Raw genomic sequence first — 21,881 nt, 5'->3', positions numbered from 1 at the left:
TTTCCCCTGTAGGCTGAGCCAAGATTTCGTCAGGTTCTCCTGGCAGTTGGCTGGTAGCCATTATGTACTCATCAATGGTTTACCTCCAGGGTGGGTGGAAGGGTAAGGGGCACTAACAACGGAAAATTGACTGAGGACTACCCGTTGGGAGGGAAATTTGACATTAACGCTCTGTTTCAGGGTTTGGAATTTGATCTAGTCGCCATCCCCACCGTCTCTTACTCATGGGACGGAGGGAAAACCCTACCGATTGGTAACTTGCTTTTCAAGTGTTGGTCTCAAGCCAACGTCAATAAAGATGGACTAGACTTCACGATGCCACCGGACTATGGTGGATGGGTGGCGTCTTAAAATGTAATGCCTGTACAGACAAGAAAAACACTCTGAGGTCGTCAATACTCATTTCTAAGTTTATTTTCCTGTATGATGTGTGCTTAATACAAATATACTTCGAAATACGGATATGCCCTTTCTGAAGTTTTTCAAAACTGTTTGAACACGCTTCTCAATTAAAACTTGATATCTTTAAATATTTTCTGTAGCACTCAAGTCTATGAGCAGAGGTTATATCAATTTGCCTTGTAAACTATATCCCATTCAAAAGAACTTCATGAAAAAATTGTCAACTTCTTTCTTTCTTTCTGTTTTCCTAAACTTACCGCCGTTGTAAAAGGGGAAAGTTTTACAGTAGAGCACCTGTTTAATGGGGGAGTTAAGATTAGTGAAAGCTTACTAGTTCATAAAAAGTTATCTTTAGTTAGCAGCACTTTTCAAAGTTCTGTTGTTAAATCACATTTCTCGGTTTCAGGTTCTTCCGTTTTATCTTTAGCTTCAATCGATTTCCCTTCGTCCTCACTTGGTTTCTCTTCGGCCTCGCTCGGTTTCCCTTCGTCCTCACTTGGTTTCCCTTCGACCTCATTTGGTTTCCCTTCGACCTCACTCGGTTTCCCTTCGGCCTCAATCGGTTTTCCCTCGTCCTCACTTGGTTTCTCGTCGGCCTCGCTTGACTTCTCTTCAACCTCATTCGGTTTCTCTTCGCCTTCACTCGGTTTCTCTTCGGCTTCACTAGACTTTTCATTTGCGATTTCAGCCGGTTTCTCTTCAGCTTGCGGTTGCTCGGTCGAGGTTTCATCGTTGTCTTTCACCTGCTCGTCAACTTTCGGTTCCACGGTCTTCTCTTCCTCGGCTGTAGGTTCGCCACTTGGTTGAGCCACTGGTGCTCCTCCGATTCCACAAACTGTAACATGAGATAATAATCACAGTTAACCTCACTTTCCTTATTCATTGTAAACATTTATGAGCTTTCGGGAATAAGAGGAAAGTGAACCATGCATAAAGAAAAGCCATTTTACACGTTCACAGAAATGTTAGTCTGCCCCTTATATGAGAACGATGTTCGCAGTGAGGAGCACTATTTAAGCAATAGTGAAATTAAGACCTGAAAAAAATTAGGCCTGTACGGGATTCGAACCCATGCCTCTGCGATGCCTCTGCTATATTCTTAGCATTTGACTCATTATCTCACGGGTTCATTACGAATCACCATCATGACCAGCTCTCAGTTGGTAGAGCACTGCACCGCCATCGCAGAGGTCATGGGTTCGAATCTCGTACAGGCCTAAATTTTTTTCAGGTCTAAATTTCACTATTGCTTAAATAGTGCTCCTCACTGCGAAGATCGTTCTCCTAATATGCGTTTCTTTAACCGCAATTCAGATATATGATTTTTCATATATTCTTAGCATTTCTGCCCCTTGTTTGTAATGCTCATGGAAAAGTGAGTCATCAGAAAATGTAGGCGATATTGTGCGATTTAATATCGGATTCTCTCAGAGCCAAAATTGTGTGAAATGTACAACAGAAAGTGCAGAGCATTCATATGTAGATCTTACGTTAATGAAAAGATTGACTCACCTTTCTTGACTGCGTCTCGTAAGCTTGTTTCCACATAAGTATCATATTTGTCGCTGAGTGAAATTGCTTGGCGGAGGGGGTCTGGGATGCTACTTTCCACTGGTTTGATCATCTGTAACAAATCACCAAAACCGTGAGGGAAAGGATGTTGGAAAACAACCTGGTCTTAGATAGTGGATTTACTAATTGAAAACCGTTCAATTCATATTTTTGAAACAGACTGAAAACGCTAAGTACAATCATAGCAATTAGAAGAGTTTGTCGAGGAAGCTCTGCTTAACTTGTAAGTTGATGTATTTCTCGATCAGTGAGAGAATCTTAAAGCTGTTACTAACCCTTAAATCCCAAGATCTCATTAGCAATTCTCCTTACTGTCTGCCAAATAATTCTTATGATGCGAGTTTTGAGAATTTGGTATTAAATCAACTAATAATTCCTAGTTGAAAATTTTCTTTCTTCTCGTCACTTGTCTGCTTGAAATTGTATGGATTTCGTCTGGAGAAATTCTGTATTGGTCAGTCATGGGAGTTTAAAAAGTTAAAGGTAGTTTTCATCGACTGGTATCACTTACTGGTTTGCAAACTTGATCAGTGAGGTTGTGGGTGTGTGGCACCAACATACACAGCATTGACTCCATCAAGTATTCAACAAGCACGATTTTCTGGTCCTCGTCATATTTCTGTGTATTGGAAAAAATAATGGCCATAATGTTTACTAAGTACATGTAAAAACCACGCGTGCGTAACAAAGAACGCGCCTACTTCTAAGCTAGTTGAAGCACACCTCAACAGAGCTGAAAAATGGTCTGCGTATGTCATGAACTGACTTAAGTTTCTTTGATTAAGTTATACGATTTAAACAATTACGAGTAGCGCTGGGCGGCGCAGCTTACCAAAAGCACTTCCTCCTTGACGACTTTCATTATGTCCGCAGCTGTTTCGCCGTTTGCCTTTGCGTCAGTACCAGAGATTCCTTCATTGAAACGTTCCTCAAAGGTAAACATGGCTGAGTCCAGAAGCTAGAACAAAAGTTGTCATGCAGTGTCAAAGGGGTATGGGTAAGGCGCGATATAAACGAATCACGGTTCACTGAAGTAAACGTAAATTGGCAGGGTAGTATGATAAGGAGTGGGTGCCACTATGACACTAATCAAAACTTGTACAGACCATTCTCTAGAACCAATTATGGTCTAGCAAGATTTAGTGTGGTGGCATCACAGATCTGGCAAACGATACCTATCCAAATAAAGTGTCTCCCTGCCAAAAGCTTTAAAAAGAATATAAACTCTTCCTACTTGGCAGGCAGACATCTTGAACAACTTTAACCTATCATAGAGCTCTGTTTTACTATTTTAATTATTTAGTATATGTGCTATCCCCCTTAAGAGTATTTAACTTTCACCCATCCGTAACTGCTCTGTGGTAGTGGCCAACTCGAAAGCTTGGCTCCTTTGGCTACTACACACTCTTTCCACTGCTTTGTGTAAATTCATGTATAGTTAGAACTCTCTTCTTTTTTTTTCTTTTCTACTTTTTCTCTTTCTCGTTGTTGTACTTTTAATAGAATAAGTGTGAATAAAAGAATGAACGAATGAATGAATGGATGCATGTCACATTTCCATCAACTCTATGTCCATTCACAATTTTAAAACGAGCACAGTCCCTAAAAGTAGTGATGCTTACTAATTTCATGCTGGGAGAAGGAATAGCTTAACGGTTAACACTTCGAAACAAAAGATCTAGAAGTTTCAGGGCAAGACACTTTCCATCGTGCCTCTCTTAACCCAAGAGTGCAAAGAAAAGTTTGGGGAAACCTGGGACAGAACACCTGCCTTACATTCCATTCCAGCTGGTCCCCTAGTAACACTGAACAGAGAAGATAATTTTACAGATGAAGCACTAAATTTTCACACCCCGTTTTTCAAAGAAGAATGGATCACTTACCTGAGCCAACTTGTCAGATCCAATGTCTGTCACCAGATGACCGTTCAGTTTGTTGATACGCTGATCAAACTTCTCGCGCAGCGTGCTCACAAAGCGAATGCAAACTAGAGCATCGTACAATACGGACAATGAACGTGGAGCTCTATCCAACGTCTGGAAGAACTAGGGGAAAAAGTGAGTTTGAAAGAATACATAAAGATTTAAAAATAATAGCAAACGGAAACGGCAGAAAAACGTCTCCAATTTGCTCAACCCTTTATCCAATACTTTAATTGATTCAAATAAAAAAGAGAAAAAGTAATACATTCTCTGCAAAGGCGAACATTTTGGTGGGCCCTCTGATAACTGGAGGACGGCAAATGAAGATTATACCCGCACCATACAATTCAAGGATCAATTGATTTGTACATTGATACGTCGCGATGTTTGAGTTTATTTCAGCATCGTTGGGAAGTGTCTTAAATCTATTAACAATTTGCAATAATCGTTTTGGGGCCGACGTTTGAAAGCTTCGGTACAGTAATACTTTGGAATAAACACCACACGGTTTCCGAACCACACAGTAGTTTTCCTTTTATAATCAACAATCTGCTCATTTATAGACGCGACAAACCCTTACTGAAGGCAAGGCTGCTTCAATTTCATTCGTGTTCTTCGCTTGTTCAATGACTTCATCGACTTTCATAATGAAGATTTTCCTTAACTCTGCCAAGCCTTGTTCCATCTGCGAAACCAAAGAAAACAGAAATTTTAGATAATATTGAGGACACCTGGGGGCCGGTTTGTATGTCTGTGTACACCTGCCGGGTTTCCTTCCTTCTTCGCTAATTTTTTTTACCCATAATAAGAGGGGAGGCCTGGGGGGCACCCCTCCCCTAGATCCGCCACTGCAAGATATTTTTTGGATGGTAGCACATTGTAAGTCCTCCAAAATGGAAACAGCGTGTAATAATAATTTAATAACTGATAAATATTAATACCCTTCGTCTTAAAAGGTCAGCCATTTCTTTCATTGTCTCTTCCATGTCCTTCAACATTTTTTCCAAAGTACTTTTCAGAAGCTCTAAAGAAAATAAAAATAAATCGCATTAATGAATAACAACAAAATCACAATGCACACACGGTCTATTCTCACATTATACAAATTTAAGAAATGACTTCTTTCAGATATGCTACCTAACCACATCATTAATTCACCAGTGTAATGAGATTCATGCATTGTGCACCTACAGCCATGCAAGTACAGAATATGTTAATGTACTGTGGTTACTCCTGAATCAGTCTCCTTGTCCTTGTCGCATAAAATATCCAGGCAAATTGAGTTCACATACCACCCCACAAATAAGAAAATTAAGCCAGCGCTTTGTATCATACTTTCCCTTGTGGCTGTGTTAAAGTAAGTTAGTTTGGCCAAGAGTGAAGTCAGATTGTCCATGTGAAAATAGTTCTGCACAAACTATTTTCTGTGACAGTTACAGTCAAACCTTGATTATCCAAACCTCAATTATCCAAATTTTGTGATTACCCACACTTGCTTCTCAGGCCCCACTATCCATTAACATTTATATTAATATTTTCTATTATCCAGACTCTAAATTATCCAGAATATGAAGCCCAGTCCCCACCAGTTCCAGGGTTCAGTTATACTGACATTTTAACAAACTGTGCTTAAATACAATTCATCGTCGAAGTCAACCACTCTCACTCAAATAACTGGACTAAAATGATCAACTTTTACTAACATTTGTTGGCCCTGTAGTCTTTTCCTGGCATACAGTAAGTTAACCAATGCAAAATAGTACATGGCACGATAGTAGAGGGAGAGGGAAAAAATAAGGAAAGTTTGGGTTTGGGTTGCATAAAGAATGCATCTTTTACCCAAACTTTCCCTTGTTTTTTCACTGCACCCCTCAACCATCACGCAATTTACTACTGCTCTTGGATTTAATAACTGCATGCATTCATGAAGGCTTTCATGCAGTGCCTGTGCTTCGAATACTTAACCCCCCAATCACTAATAAGAATTACTTGTGATCCTCTTTGCCCGTTCATGGAGACTTAACAAATCAGTAACTGTTACTGATCACGTCAATATTGAGGAGAATGAAAGTAGTTTCTCGTTTATGGACTATATATTAAAGTACAGCTTCCTTCTTTAGAACAATTGTAGCACATGCCTGATAAATCCCACATGACTTTGCGCTGCACGGCAGCCAGTTCATCCTTTTTGTCATTGATAGTTGGCTCAAGGACTTTTTTCATTTGCTGAGAAGACTCTTGCATTCCTTTCCATGATGGAATGACCATAGCCATAACAAGAGAATCTAAAGTCTTCACAACCTGTATAAATAGTACAACAAGAATTTTCCAAACCTGCGAGCTCGGATAGAGGGGGGCAGTGGTATTGTACATCCTAATCACTTTAACAATAGCTAGAGTGACAACTTTCAATTGGGTTTTATAAGAAATCCTTAACTACATTTCTTCTGTTTTACTTATTAGCTCTTTGACTAGTCTGGCAAACTTGTCTCACCAGTAGTCTCAACTAAACCAATCAGAAACAAAACTAAAAATAATTGCCTCTTGAGTTTTCCAATCTTTTGGGAAGTTTGATTTGAGTTATCACTGGCCAATTGTACATATAATATCTGTCTGTTTTGATTATTCATTTTGATTACTAATTATAAGGAGGGCATAGACAGGTGTGTTTAATAAGACAAAAGCCACAGTAAGAGATACCAATCTCCATCTTAACTACTTAATATTTAGCCAACCTGCTCTCTGATCTTTTGCTTCATTGTCCAGCCTCCACGAATTTCAGCATACACTTCAGACATGACTCGACAGTTGATCCTGTCCACAAGGATATCACTGAGAACCTATCAGGGAGAAAAATTACGTCACTTCAGCTAAAGGTATGAACACACAACTAAAAATTAAAAGGTCTATATGCAATGCCTATCAGGGGTAACAGGGGTGATCATGCTGTGTTCTTGGGCAAGACACCTTTATCGTTCTCCCTGACCACAGGTATTTAAATACACAACAATGAACTGATAGAAAAATCTGATGAAATGCTGGAGGTCACATTATTGGAATAGACTAGCATCCACTCCAAAGAAGGCTCTGTCAGTTATAGAATGCAGTGTCAGTCAATCTTGAATATGTACAGACTTTCTTACTAGGGTGTTAGAAACATTTCAATTAAGAGGATGACACTGCAAACTCTTTGTCCTTACTATAGTTAGTAATTAACTGTTTTCATACATCTTTCTCTCCATGTCTAAAGCTTGCAGCATACTAATTCTATGTGTATTTTGACAAGGTGCTTATACCTTGCACAATTACAACAAAAATTCTTAAAAATACCTACACTGTAATTTGCTCATCATGTAGATTCACTGACCTGTTCCTCTGTTCCCTCAACTCTGTACCTCCAATACGTCTTCCACAGAGCCACTTTAAAAGCAGCACGGCCCACTGGATCTTCACTTTTCAATCCTACATTGACAAAAAAAAAATGCAAGATATAAACCAATGAAGTACCAGCACAAGTATAACTACTGTAACAAACATCCAGATGCTGTGTGTAGCATGTCGATCTCTGCAAATTTAAAAGTAATAGATCACACTCCTCTGATGATCAAATATACACCATCAAGGCTGTGGTCTAGCAGTGCCTAGTGGCCTCTTGTGCCTTACTTTTGCTCTTGGGTGACTCAGTCAGAAATTTTAGTTTCTTCTTACAAAGCATATGTTGGGCACCCAGGATTTCACAGTTTCAGAGCACTGGGCTCCATTCAATTTTCCTTAGAGCACAGCCTTGACCGTACCTGCCGTATTATTGAATATTGTTTTTAATTTGTAACCACAAAATACATCATTGTGAGTATGTTTCAAAATTGTTCGTGGTAGACTGTTTGCATGGTTATGAGGTAAGCATATATATTGCACTCTAAATTCAGGTTGGAACCCTTTGCAATGCCAGCTTGTTAGGTTCTTGGGCAGGACACTTTACTCTGGCAGCTAGTACCTCTTTACTAATGAGGAGTGGAAATGGGTACAGATATCTTTCTTACTTACCCTCAGCTTTTCTGCAGCAGACTTTGAAAGTTTCAATCCAGGCACTCTTGTCTTCATCATTTTCAGCAGTGATGAGATAAGACCTTCTTCTAGAATGGGCCACCTCAAATGTGTGTTCAGGGAGCTTTTCTGGAGCGCCGACCTCTTTCTCATCCACCTCTTGAAATTTAAACAGATAAAAAAATTTTTTTAAAATTAATTACATTAAAATGTACAACACAGGTATGAGAAGCCAGAGAAAATAAAGCAAGCCTTCAGAACTGGTTGGGGAAATTTTGTTTCATCCAATACATTTGTACATGCACATTCATAGTGCTTATCAAAAAATAACATCAACAGACTGAACATATATATGCATGACTCTAAAAATTGCTACATATACATGCAGACATTGTACAAGTTTTTTTTCTAAATTCTATTCCTTATCCACTAAAATATTAACAAAGGAAATCATAGCTAAAAATTCACTACTATAATTGTAATTGTAAGCTCATTAATAATTCTCAACATGATATAAATAGAAAATCTAAAAAAAAAATGCAAGCTTTTGTTGCCTGAGTATATGAAGAAAGGGGAAGAGGTAGTTTGGTGCCTCAAGTGTCATCTCTTCATAGTATGAAATATTTACTTTTTTACCATAAAAATATTCTGATAATGTCTTACTCATCAGTTTTGCGAGGTTCTTTAGTCTCTCTGCCATTATTTCATCCAAGTTACCATTAACTTCATATCCACAAGGGAAAATGGTACCTTTAGGTTTGAAACCTTTCTCATATGCCTGTCCACAAAATGTGCAACGCAATGAGTAAATAACAATTTAGTATAATCAACATGACATTAAACCCTTGAGACAGTCGATCTAACGGTCATGACATGATAATCCATAGTTATTACAATTATAATAATATTGTACAATTTTTATAGATCTGAACTTAGACTATAAATGTAACTAAAAAAGTCTTAATAATAATAATTAATAATGATAATGGTACTGATAATCGTAATGATTATGACAATTCTAGAAATACTAGCAATGATAATAATTGTTAAAAGGCTGATAGTTTCGAAAGAAACTGTTTGGGGCTGCATTGGTTGGAGTAACAAAATAATTTGGATATATCGACAAAGTTGAAATGGTAAATTGGCCACCGTAACGATTACAAAAGCTGACATTTCGAGCGTTAGCCCTTCGTCGGAGTGAATAAACAAAGGGCTAATGCTCAGATGAAGGGCTCACGCTCTAAACGTCAGCTTTTGTAATCGTTATGGTGGCCAATTTACCACTTCAACTTTGTTGATATATCCAAATTATAATAATTGTTAGTATTAAATAACTTGCATACCTCTTCATTTTCAAAATAGTCAATAGAATAATCAGGATTAACCACAAAGTAACGTTTCTTCCAGTTCTTGACGACCGCTCCTTTCTTTGTGAGATATCCCATTTTTAAGGGATTTTTGATACTATCCCACTAAAACAAATTAAAGACAGAGTTTCAAAGATCATTACTACATGTATGTATAAGAGTTTCTTTAAAATGTGCCTCTACAAATTTCTGAAACTTCACCCATTACTTTGCTTAGAGAGTCTTGAGGTGCATGTAACCCTAAAGTAATGTTTGCAATACAAAGAAAACTCACTGGTCTGTGCATTAACTGATACGCTGGTTTTTCTTCTGCAAATGATTCTGCATCAATTTCCTTCAAAGTTAACTTTGTGTATTCAACTCCATAGGCTGTATTGTAAGCTAAGGTGAACTCTTGCAGAAATTCTTGAGCAATGTCTATAGGCAGACAAAATAAATGGTTTAATAAAGATCATGTGAATGAATATCAGTCATCCAGTTGAGAATATGTTAAAAAGAAAATAATTCAAATACTGGAAAATTATAGACGATCGATGATGAATGCCAAGTGATATGGCTGAAACGTCAATCGTTCGTCTATAATTTTCCAGTATTTGAATTATTTTCTTTTGATCATGTGAATGCTACATGCACTTTTACTGTATTCTAACACTAAAGTGAAAAAAATCTCTAGCAGTTGCCATTTTTCTTGTGGTTCAAATGTCTTTAGGGTTGTGCTCTGAAGACATTTGTGCTCTCCCTCGTACCTTACTTTTACTCTTAGGCAATAAGAGAATCTTAGTTTGTTTGTTTTTTTTTCTTCACAAAAAGCAGAAAACAAAAATCAAACTAACTTGGAAATTATTTGAGAAAGAGAAAATTGATTTGAACCATTATGAGTTTACTTTTCACAAACACCGTGCTAAACAAAAATGAACCAATGGTCACATCAATAACGATATGAAAATATATACACGGAACATGTATTTGATAGCTGTGTACTCAATGGTTCAAACTGAACCCGCTGATGGTCATAAAACACACGCATAATAAAGAGAGAAAAATTTTTTGTAGACGAGTACATCTTATAAAATTAATATTAACTACGTGTTTATGTAATCAAATAAATTTTAAAAAAATGCGTTGAAATACAGTCAGTTTATTAATCAAAACAAAATAGCCGGGCATTCCATCAGGTAATAATTGGTTCGTGCTGAATGTAGCTGAATCACTTCATGTACAATGTATCTGACAAAGCGGCTGAGTTGGGTGGGACATCCTTCTCATCAGAAAATGCGTACGTAACCACTTTCTCTCTTCGCTATTTCCTCCCGGAAATACATATCAATTTTCTACATATTGCCACAAAAGGAAAAACATCGATTCAGCTGGCAGGGGCATGATCATCTACAAGTTCCATCGAAGCTATACATAGACTATTCAGATCAATTACGCTGAAATTAACCAAGCAATTGAGCGATAAAACCAATTTAAATATCGCAATTAATTTCACTATAATGCAAAACAATAACCTTCCAACTCCTCAGAACACTCGTAAACTGAACAAAGCGTATTCTTGGCTACATAATTCAGGTTTCAGTTTCATCACACATCAGTTTCTGTTGAGATCTTTTCTGCCTTTAGAAGATTGACAACTAAGTTAAACGTCAGTGCAACACGCATGCAGCTGAAATACTTGAAATAAGAAAAGAGCAATTTTCTTGCTTTGACGGCAGAAAAATTCGTGGTTGTCAAAAAAAAAAACTAATTGCTTAGATAATAACGCTTATTCTTAAAGTAATCGCACGAACGTCGACCAGCGTGTAATTTCAATTAAGTTCCATCATTTACAAAATTTCGTCGGTTTCACTGAACGTGCTGGCACGAAAACCTCTAAAATCGCGAATGTTTGCAAATCTTACCTTCGATCTGTTGCTTCTTGTGAGAGTCAATTCCTATTAAATTTCCCATTACTAAAAATTATTATCGCTTGTCAATAGGAAGTTACTCTTTCAGTATTTGAAATCAAATACGAAGGAGGGCCGTCTGTTTGAACAGGCCAAGAATGTTGAAGCTTGCGAAATCCCCCCAACTTCTAACTTATAGCTTGTACGAGCATTCCAGGGGGTGGAGCGGAAATTCAACTGGGTCATTCTGAAACGGAAATGATCACGCCAATACGACAGTGGTTATGTGAAGTGAGGGTCAAGTAACGTAACGAAACATAACGCCGTTTGATTTGCTCGCGGAATTTCGCAAATTCCTTCACCTTGTCCTTCACCTTTCCTTTTCTCAGATTTACCATCAGCAGACTTTCTCAAAGCAAAATTATACGTCATATAACCGTCTTTAACCATCGGAAGACTGAATGATACACATTATTGTATCATACATACCATTAATGCTTATTGCCAACAACGATCCAAGATGGCGGACAGCCATCAAGAAAATGAGGATGATCTAGTGATCCCAGATACAAATGAGGGGGATTCCAACGACAACGAAGACGCAGATGAAGTAATTAAAAATTAAGATAGTGTCTTTCTCCGTTCTTTTATTCGCATTGCGCTTTTATGGTTCGAAATACCAATACAATGCAGACAGAAGTTCGTGTTTGTCTATTTTTAATAGTTCGTTGACTAGGTTGTATCTCAACGACATAAAATTGGGCAAGAGTACCATATAACCCATACATTAATTATGCACTCAGACTAGTAAACTTTGTTTTTTAAGTTTTGTCGTGAAAGACAAAGAAGTGGAATGCATAATTATGTATGGGGTTATATGGTACTCTTTCCTAAAATTGTATTTATTCTTTCCCTTAGGATCTACAGGTTGACTTAGATCTTGGTGAACTGGACCTCACATCTCAGGATGAATTTATTTTAGACGAAGTTGATGGTATGGAAGGAAAAGTGCAGTACAGTACAGTACATGTTAATTTATATAAGTTTAAGATAAATTCAAGCTGAGGTCAGAATGGTTTTAAACCAGTTTTCGATACTTTTTTTTTCTTTGCTGCAATTAAATTTTCATAATTTAACCAAGAAAAATACAAATGAAGCTAGTTAGAAAACAGCAGAAATTAATTCTAGGAATTAACACTAGTCAGAACTGTCAGTGATATATTCAGTTGCGCAATATGAAAGTATGGATCATTCCTTTTTTCGATTAAATAGTGCACATACAAGAAAATCTAGAAGACGAATTGGTAAAGGAAGCTTTGGAAAAGGTAAGTAGAATGAGTGAAAGATAAAAATTTGTTACATTGGTTTTGAAAAAAAAAGAATAAACAAAGCAGTCAGGAAATGTAAAAGAAATGCTTCAAAAAATACATTTCTTCAGTTACACTATTCTTCTAAGATCTAAAATGTCCTTAGTCTCTTTTTTAGTAGTTCATCGCTATTATGTAAAAATACACTAAATTACCTTATTGGTCATTGTTTTAAAATCGAGGGAGTAGACCTCAGGCAGTATTCAAGACAGATTGAGGGAGACCTACATGAAGTCGAAAATGCATCAATTCTGGACTGTATCCTAAATCCTATATCTACAATTTTAGAAGTCTAATTCACTTATTAATTACAATTAGCTTTAATACAGTGCACAATGTGCATCAATTAATTACCCTATTCTATTTAACTGCTTGTGTGTGTTCACATACTCCTTGATTTTCTTTTAAAAAATGCCAACCAAGTTATTTACTTGACTGCAATAAAAGATATCAAAGAGAGTGAGAATATTGCAAGCCTTCACAACCAAATTGCTTCCTGTGACACCATTCTTGCAGTAAGTTGATATTTTCAGCATGATATTTATCAGGTTTCTAATGGCGTACAGTTTCAGTAATTGCATTTGCAAGGAGTGGTGGAGAAAAATGCACAAATTAAAAGCTTTTTGCCATTTCTGGACGGAGTTAATTTTTTTGTACAGATCTATCTCATTCTTTCTTTCTTGGTTTAGCCTTGATGAATTTGAGATACTCTAGTCTGCAGTACATTGTTTATTTCAATGACAGTACTCTTAATATTTTCTATATATCCTTCAATATTTTACTCTGTTCAACATTTGTCCTAACAGAAGACAACAAGAACCACCCCATGCTCTTATAGTTTTTGAACGCGTTTCACATCAAAGAAAAGATTGCCAACTTCGTTCTTTTCTTGTTTCGCAGAGTATGGAAAAGATGCTCACAAGTTTCCAGGTATGAATTTATAGGCTGATAATTTACATGAGGTCTAACCCAGTACTTTCAATAAGATTTGAAATAGGTGGCTACCTCGGTACAACATCCGCCGGAGAGCGACTTGATTGCGACTTAGCGTGGCGACTGCGACTTGAGCGCGGTGAAATATACCCGGCGACTCGCAACAGAATAGCCGCCGGAGCTCCGGTGGGTGCCAGGTCTTATTGAAAGCACTGCTAACCCAAACCATGGTTTCATGCAATCAGTGGGCCTCGTGCTTTCTCTTTAAGTGGGTAATGCTTTAATAGAATTAATGCCCTACCACTGTTAGCTTTTGGTCTTCTTGATGCTGTTCACCAAAATGAATGTTCAGATAGAAAGTCCAGCTAAACTTTGGATTGTTTAGGATGCAGTTTTGTTAAACAGCAGCTGAACTATGTTTAAAATAACCAGCCCATAGTTACAACTTGTTTTGGGACCAAAATTTTTGCACAAATCTCAAATTTTGTCAGTCGTTCCTCTTTGTATTTTCAAAATCAGAACTTGATAAGAATAAATATCAAGCTTGTTCGAAAGCTTCAAAATCATGATATATTTGGTTGTAATTTTGTTGTAGTTTTTATCTTATCACAGGCCTACTCTTACATTTATTGTAGCCTGTTCTTCTCAGGATTAATTGTAATTTTTAAAGTGGCTAAGTATGCAATCATGCATGTCAATCTGGCGTTAGCATTAAAAGACATCATTGCTTGTTTTCTATCCATTTGTCAGGAAGATCTTGGTAGCATAAGCTCTGAAATCCAAACTCTTCAAGAACAGTCTCTGTCAATGAACATAAAACTAAAAAATAGACAGGTTAGTTGTTACAGTAACTACAAGCTGAGAAACTTGTTTTTACTGGGGTGTGATCCCAGGCAAAACTATGTGCACGTATTGTGAATTTTTTAGTTCATTTTGCTTTCAAAGTTTATCAAAGTTTTGTTAGTTCTCTCTTAGAGGTCATTAAACTCAGCAGTGACCTTGAGCCCCAACTTGACTTCTTACTATTAATTGTCTAAATTATAAACTTTAAGTTTATTAAGTTTTAAAATTATTCTCATGCCCTCTTCTTGTACACTTTTCTCTATCTCTTCATGTTGCATTCTGCCCTGTGCTGTTCTGTCCCTCAAATTACTTTCCTGTTCTTTTCATCCTTCCCACTTCCAATAGGCCTTTTGCAGCTAGAGATCACGTGCTTAAATACTGCATAGCAATGCCATACTGGAGAGCAAGCACTCCAGTGATCTCAGACAGTATAGAGGTCACAGAGGTCTGCATTCAAACAAAGAATACAGCGGATAACAGGTCAAAAGGTATCCCAATTCGAGAAATCCAGTAAGAAGTAATCAACAGCTTCCCCGGAGTGTATCAGCAGCAAAATCACACAAAAATTTGTTTTTTGCTGATAAACTCCAAGGAAGCTGTTGATTAAACTTACAAGATTTCTCGAATTGGGATACCCTTTAACTTGTTATCCGCTGTATTCTTTGTTTGAATGCAGACCTCTGTGATCTCTGTTTTGTCTGAGATCAGTGGAGTGCTTGCTCTCCACCATGGCGTTGCTATGCGTTATTTTAGCACGTGATCTCTAACTGCAAAGGGCCTATTCTCTTTACTTTAACACTCCCCTTTCAATCTTAGTCCTCCAAATCTTTCCACTCAATGTCTTTTTTATATTGAGATATACCATCTCTGCTCTTTTATTTCATTCACTTCATTTTCTCTATTTTATGTTATCCTTCATTTATTTCCCCAGGCTATCAAGGGTGAATTGAGTCAGTTTGTTGGTGAAATAGCAATACCACCCTCCATGGTTTCGTAAGTAAACCAATTTTTTGTTTGTCTTTTACTAAAACTTGCCACTAAACGCCACAGTTTTGTATAAAAAAAGTTACCAATAAGCTAAGAGTAATTTTACCACAATTAAAGTTAATGTCGCAATCTGATTGGCCAATTTGCCATAAGAGTACAGACAACGCCGCTCGCGTCAACGCGTCACGCAACGTGTCATGTTCTGAGAGAATCGTTCTATTTGATGTCAATATTGTGGGGTAGCCAATCAGAACATAGGATTCTCTTCACATTACCCACGGGCACTGCCAGCGGTATGATAAGCTGTTTCCTTTGTTTATGTAGTACTGCACGTAATTTTATGGTAGGGTGATTTCACTTATAATCGAAATGAAAAGCTTTTGTGAAATGTGACTTCCTCATCCCTTTTTTTAACATTAGAAAACCAAATTCTTGTTGGTTAAAATTAGCATGTCGAGTATAATGTTTTTGTATTGACGTAGGAGAGGAAACGTGTCCAAATTTCGTTTTAAAATGCATGTACGTGATGTGAATCATTTATTGATTAGAGCATTTTGTATTTGTAAGTTGATACTACTGCGCCAACCGCCGCACTCGATTCAGCTTCGCTTTTTCAGTGTATGATAATGTCGAATGGCTCTGATCCAAATTACGATTTTTATCTTACCATAATCAAGGACAAAGTGTATTGGTTGAGTTTAGCTGTAGCAGGATTCGTCGTTGCAAGTATCATCATTGTAGCGAATTCAACCCTGCTCTTCACCACATACAAAGATCCTCGAAAGTCGCTTCGGAAATTACCTGCAGTTTTGCTGATCACCAATTTGAGCCTGTCTGATCTTCTGTTGGGTGTGTTGAATGTTTTCCTGGTTGCTTTGAGAGATGTGTATCGATCTAGACTCGAACACATACCTCACGTTGGGGTTTTTAAGTCAATCGTGTACACAGTGCTCTCTGCGACTCTGTTTGTGAGCAGTTATTCCATCATTGCCATGTCAATAGCATGTTACGTGGCGATCAACAATCCCGTGGATTACAAATCGATTATTACAAGGGGAAGACTTAAGGTTTTTATTGCGGTATTATGGTTTACATCGATCGCAACGTGCTCTCTTCCTCTGACTCACATATCAGAACAAACGTACACACTTATATACCTTCACACTCACGTTTCGCTACCTGCCGTCTTGTTAACGTTCATCTACGTGAACGTTTTTCGCGCTCTCGTTTCCCAAACGCGTGAACTTCAAACTGGTAGGTACGATTCAATCGTGACGTACGCTTTAGAACGCGAGCGGCGAATGGCCATGACAATAATCATCATTTTAGTATTATTCTACATCACATATATTCCACAATACATCACTCTTCATCTGTTGTACTTTTGCAATCGCTGCCAGCAGTCGATAACTTTTCACAAGATCGACGTAGCGTTATCCAGATTTTTGTACATAAATTCTGCCATAAATCCCTTCATCTACGCTTGGAGAGTCTCCAAGTATCGCCGAGCGTTTGTTCAAGTTTGGCAGAGTTGTTTTGGAAACTTAGGGGCCACTTCACAATTGTCATATTCGCTCAACTCGACACAGAGAGGAACAACTTTTAGTGCACGCAGTCCAGGGATGGAACAACGGAGAGCTTGGTATAACAAGACAAATGCTGAATGTGTAAAATGTGCAACAACCAGCGTTTAAAATGCAAGTTGATTCCGAAAATTACAACATTCAACAATCCAGTATTAATCTTAAATTTAGGAAGGAGTCAACGTGTGAAATTTACAATAAAAATTGTTCCCTTTTTCAAGCAATTTTTTTCCATTGACTGCCTAAGCGAGATGACTACCGAACCCTGCTAACTCGAATGGTCACGGGAAATGAAGAAAAAAAAAAGGCGGCTCGAGATACCGAGAAGCTCGAGTTAGCTGACTGAAAGTGACAAAAAAGGCACCTCAAAGGAAATGCAAGTTCGATTTAGTGAAAAGTTCAAATTAACTGCTCTGGAGCCGTCTACCCTTGGAAGTTCGCTTTATCTTTTAAATTAAAAATGTGAATTATTTCTATGAAGAAGAACTGCCGAAAGTGAAACTTAAAATGATAAGCAAACCAATTCATCAGTTTGAGCGCTTGTGTTCTTTCTCAGCCGAGTTGTTTACATATGTAAATGCAAATGCGAACAGCTTACAGGTTGTCATATGTGCGCTGATAGCAGCTCACTCTCTTCATAATCGTATATCTCACGATTTATGTTCATTCTTTACTTTTTCACCCTCTTTTTTCCGTAAATGTAATTCCATTTTGTACTTGTAAATACGTTTCAGTTTGGCGTGTCTGAATAAATTTGCCATGTCACGTTCTGTTATTAAGGCCGTGACTTGCTTTTTCAATTTCAAAACTCGAAAACTTGATGCTCAGTCATCTTGATTGTGCTATTTTTAAGCAGTTTGAAATCATTATTACTTTTCCTTTGGAAATAGTATCTGCAGAATGAAGCATTATTGAAGTGCAGGACAAAGAGCTAAACTTACCACCTCGCCCATATAATACAAATCTCTCATGAGCGATTCGTTCTGAGTTAGGTCGTGCATTACGATTCTCGCATACAGTAAGGAGAGAATCAAACCACTGTCCTTCCCCCAGCCACCCACCCCGCTCCTCCTCCCCTTAAGATCGTTTTGCCTCTTTCCACTAGTTCAAGTAACCCGGATTGCATATTTTTCGCTTTGCTGCGCTTCTTGATTCGTCTAGAGAACTGAAACCAATCGTGACTTGGTTTGCCAAGTTTCCCGCCCTCGCGATCTTTACTTTGAGTTTCCTTCAGCTTCTCGAGTTTCCTTTTGTACTCATTGAGAAGTCTTGATCACTTACGTTCATGTTTTGTAACACTCAGCCGGAAAACGCTTTAGTGAGTAGACCGTTGGTGGTAAAATGAATTATTGAATTGCAGACACATTTGCGATACGCCGGTGACCGAGCAGGCATTCATTGAACAACTGCATGAGTTACACCACAAGATCGACTTTGCGAAGGAGCAATCTTTTAAGGGGGCTCTATCTGTCAATGATGTGGGAGACGAATTGGAGAAGCTGAAAAGTAAGGTAATGTGCCGGACCTGTAGTTAATTATTAGTGCATTTCATAGTACTGCCTTTTCAGATAGTTACGCTCAAACAGGGTAAACCCGGATATTTCTTTCATTTTTCCTCGATTGTTGAACGTTATAGGGTCAAAACCTCTAACTGTTAAGGTAATTTCCGAGACATTTTTGTGCGAGTTCGCAGCCTGTTTCTTGGGACTTCCATTCACCATTTTAGACCAAATGTGGGGTTTTCGGAAACGGACTTAAGATCTCCTCCAAGACTTTTATAACGCTTTCATAGAGATCTCTGAATTAGTGTAGGCATTGATACAAAATCACGGCTACCTCCTGCTTATTTTTTCCTCATCTTAATTACAAAACAGCTTTATTTGAGAAAAGTGCCTCATGTTTAACGACAGCTCATAATGCGCAAAACATCCCTTTTTGTATTATACCCATTTCCTTGATTGTTATTAGAAAACTGTACTTCTGACTCTCCTGTTTTATTTCACTTCTAGGCGGTGCACAAGATACGAGACTACGTGTTGCAAAGGATATACCAATTTCGTCGTCCGATGACAAATTATCAGATTCCACAAAATGCTTTGCTCAAATTTAGGTCATTCATTTATGTTTGTTTTATGTTATGTACGTACTGGTGTTGCTTTACATCGCTCTGCGACTGATTTTGAGCCCCGCATCAACTTCTCAGTCAACTCTGCAGCCCGTAAGAGTGAGCGGTCTCTAATTACAGACCTAGCAGTATCCGGGGCCTTCAATCAGTTATGAAGGTCATGGGAATAAAGGAAATGATCACAAATTTCAGAAGCTCTTGATTGCCAATCAAATACTACTAGTGAGAATGGAGAATACGAATCCTGATGCTAAGGTGTTAATTAATTAAGGGTCAATTACACGTGAAGGCAAAACTCGTCAAAATGCTTAGAGGAAGGTTCAGACCAGCACCAAGTAATAAACAGAATGGGCATCAAACAAAGCAAAGAAAACCTTACTTTTCCTAAATGGTACACGAGGAAAAGATGCCTGCTGACTGATGTTTGTTCATTTATTTATTTATTTATTTATTTATTTTCGTTGTCAGGTATTTCAATGAATTTCTTATGGCGCATCATCGTCAAGTTGCACGAGAAATAAGGGATGAGTATATCGACACGATGAGCAAGATTTATTTCTCGTATTTCAAAACGTACATTTCCAAACTTCTCAAGCTGCAAGTGAGCGAATGACACTTTTTCTATGTTTTAACGGACCAACAGGGTCCTGTTTCTCAAAAGTCATGGTAACTCAACGGGCCCGAAAACGTATTTTAAAATCAAAATTTTAAGAATAGAGATGAATGTCCTGGTACCCTAGCCAGTTCATTTTTTCCTTAAGCCGTTAGTTTTATAGTTTAATTTTCAAAACTTTTGAAACACCCATCTTGATTGAAAACAGAACTGCTTTCCGGGCCCGTAACGTAACCGGGACTTAACAGTCCCCAGTAACTGGTTTATTTGATTCCCAATTTTGCAAGCATGCAGAAATTTTCCTATCAGTGAAGCAGCTGGGATCACATAACACAGCCTTCCGTGCTCAAAGGGTCAATTTGTTCTGTAACAAAGTACTTGAAAAGTTCTGAAATCTTCACGCCAATATTATTTCATATCACTCTGGATTAAAAAATATAAAGTATCGTTATGACTGCAAGAATTTCAAGTTGGCTCATAACTGATAACCCACCACATTGTCCATTTTTTATTTGTATATATATTTTTCGTATATGTGCACGATCCTTCGCAGTAAAGCACTATTTAAGCAATAGTGAAAATCAGACCTGAAAAAAATTCAGGCCTGTACGGGATTCGAACCACTGACCTCTGCGATACTAGTGCAGCGCTCTACCGATTGAGCTAACAAGCCAACTGAGAGCAGGCCATCAAATTAATTCGACATAAACCCGTAAGATGATAAATCAAACAACAAACATTTTTTTCAGGTCTGATTTTCACTATTGCTTAAATAGTGCTTTACTGCGAAGGATCGTGCACATATACGTTTCATAACCGCAGTTCATATATATGTATTTCATATGTTTGTTGTTTGATATATATTTTTGCTATCGGTTTTTTTTATTCTTTTCAGTTTGAAGAGCAGGCTGATAGAGACGACCTTATGGGAATAGAGGATAACGCAAAGAGAGATATCCTTTTCCAAATGAACATGTAATTTTTTCAGCTATATTGGCGTAATCTGTGAGGGTACTGAGGAGCCATCAAAACCCAACAACAGGGGTCTTATTCTGCTGTATTAGCGTGGTTCTTGGATCAGCTATACCAGAGTTTTCCTTAATACATCCTAAGTATTTTCTCTGGAAGAGTTGCTTTAAAGAATCGTTCCACAATTTTTACTCTTGGAAGCCGAGGCAGTGTTTTAACATCAGAGTTAGAGGAACCCGTGATCGTTCCTCATGCGGCGCAAAAGAGCGAAAAGAAGGTAAGAGAGTCGTTGGAAACAGAATGTCATTGTTACTTAGTACTCATTTCCTTGATCATTGCTTTGAATTTGTTGGAGGGTTACACTTACCACTAAAGAACTTTGGAGTAAATTTCGTGTTATCGTTTGAACTTTACCTATAATGATTGAAGTGTTTCTTTTTCTCTTGTTTTTTTGTTCTTTTTACAGTATTCCTTTGAGAGTCTGTTCCGCAGCATGCACTTTGCTTTACTGGATAACAGCTGCCGTGAATACCTATTCTTAGCTGATTTTTTCATGGTACAGAAAAACTCAGCAAGGGATCTGTTTACCGCCGTGTTTGGCAAAACGTTATCCTTATTTCTTGTAAGTTGTGTTATTGTTAAGTTGGTGTTAAAGGGGTCTTTTAGCAGAGATTTAATTATATCGGCGAAGGTGCTTTCAATTTCGCCACTGTCAAAAATGTGTACCATTTTACCTTGTCGAATTGTTAGTGTGAGTTTTGATAATCGAATTGATACTGAAGACGGTCTGTGAAGAGACCAAAACGTTTTCTTTTTGTTTTTCATTAAGCACAGTCGAACCTGTATGAAGCGGCAGCGTCTAAGCGGTCACCCTGTTTCAAGCGGCCTGAATTACTGTAATTTTCAGCTCTATCAAGCGGTCACCATTATTGAGCGGTCGTGTATATCCTTTACTGAGTCCAAACGGCCTGTTTGTATTGTCCTCCACCCACACTGATTCACTTAGAGTGAGACCACTCAAACAAACTACAGTAGTATTTGTAGTAAAATTTATTATTACACGACTCGGGAAGAAAGAGGGCCAATAACTAAAATCAACCAATCAAAATGCTCTATTGCCGGTCAATATTCTCAGTATTCGACCGGGCACTATCCCGAATGGCCCCGAATGATACCGCACTTGTGTCCCTTTGAACTTCAGTCTTGTAATAAATCTCTTATTAACCAAGCTTTCTCGGGACCGTACTGGAAGAATATCGGCCCTCGGT

At 37.9% G+C, this 21,881-nt stretch overlaps 3 protein-coding genes across 3 annotated transcripts in view; 2 read left to right on the top strand and 1 right to left on the bottom strand.

Annotated features, from left to right (window-relative positions):
• Positions 1–389: 389 nt before the first annotated feature.
• On the bottom strand, positions 390–11,350 carry LOC111327832 (PH domain-containing protein DDB_G0267786). The gene is made up of 15 exons (XM_022932119.2): positions 11,209–11,350; positions 9,582–9,724; positions 9,284–9,412; positions 8,604–8,718; positions 7,941–8,099; positions 7,264–7,358; positions 6,632–6,736; positions 6,035–6,197; positions 4,838–4,920; positions 4,477–4,581; positions 3,858–4,019; positions 2,807–2,932; positions 2,486–2,593; positions 1,915–2,026; positions 390–1,237 (listed from the first exon to the last, which is right to left on the bottom strand). Exons 1-15 carry the CDS (start codon positions 11,255–11,257, stop codon positions 771–773), a joined length of 2,121 nt encoding a protein of 706 aa, XP_022787854.1. The 5' UTR covers positions 11,258–11,350; the 3' UTR covers positions 390–770.
• Positions 11,351–11,668: 318 nt separating this feature from the next.
• The window catches only part of LOC111327834 (vacuolar protein sorting-associated protein 52 homolog), an 18,384-nt gene continuing 8,171 nt past the window's right edge, over positions 11,669–21,881 (top strand). The window contains exons 1-14 of the mRNA XM_022932122.2: positions 11,669–11,803; positions 12,112–12,187; positions 12,466–12,518; positions 12,743–12,818; positions 13,008–13,075; positions 13,461–13,490; positions 14,244–14,327; positions 15,268–15,329; positions 18,267–18,417; positions 18,916–19,016; positions 19,500–19,632; positions 20,540–20,597; positions 20,757–20,890; positions 21,080–21,235. Of these exons, the coding sequence (XP_022787857.1) occupies positions 11,714–11,803; positions 12,112–12,187; positions 12,466–12,518; positions 12,743–12,818; positions 13,008–13,075; positions 13,461–13,490; positions 14,244–14,327; positions 15,268–15,329; positions 18,267–18,417; positions 18,916–19,016; positions 19,500–19,632; positions 20,540–20,597; positions 20,757–20,890; positions 21,080–21,235 (1,272 nt within the window). The 5' untranslated portion in view covers positions 11,669–11,713. The remainder of the gene's footprint in view (positions 11,804–12,111; positions 12,188–12,465; positions 12,519–12,742; positions 12,819–13,007; positions 13,076–13,460; positions 13,491–14,243; positions 14,328–15,267; positions 15,330–18,266; positions 18,418–18,915; positions 19,017–19,499; positions 19,633–20,539; positions 20,598–20,756; positions 20,891–21,079; positions 21,236–21,881) is intronic.
• On the top strand, positions 15,380–17,126 carry LOC111327835 (adenosine receptor A1). Its single transcript, XM_022932124.2, has one exon. It carries the CDS (start codon positions 15,944–15,946, stop codon positions 17,015–17,017), a length of 1,074 nt encoding a protein of 357 aa, XP_022787859.1. The 5' UTR covers positions 15,380–15,943; the 3' UTR covers positions 17,018–17,126.

This window comes from Stylophora pistillata, chromosome 4 (assembly GCF_964205215.1).
Source record: "Stylophora pistillata chromosome 4, jaStyPist1.2, whole genome shotgun sequence".
In the NCBI taxonomy this organism is placed as follows: Eukaryota; Metazoa; Cnidaria; class Anthozoa; order Scleractinia; family Pocilloporidae; genus Stylophora; species Stylophora pistillata.
Note: the sequence above shows the minus strand (reverse complement) of the source record. Positions and strands in the feature narration are given on the sequence as shown.

Coding starts and splice junctions, on each gene's coding strand:
- LOC111327832 (XM_022932119.2), bottom strand. CDS start 11,257: ATGGGAAATTTAATAGGAATTGACTCTCACAAGAAGCAACAGATCGAA. Junction 8,719..9,283: donor ACTATTTTGAAAATGAAGAG/GTATGCAAGTTA, acceptor TTTTGTGGACAG/GCATATGAGAAAGGTTTCAA. Junction 1,238..1,914: donor ACGAGACGCAGTCAAGAAAG/GTGAGTCAATCT, acceptor CTCATGTTACAG/TTTGTGGAATCGGAGGAGCA.
- LOC111327835 (XM_022932124.2), top strand. CDS start 15,944: ATGATAATGTCGAATGGCTCTGATCCAAATTACGATTTTTATCTTACC.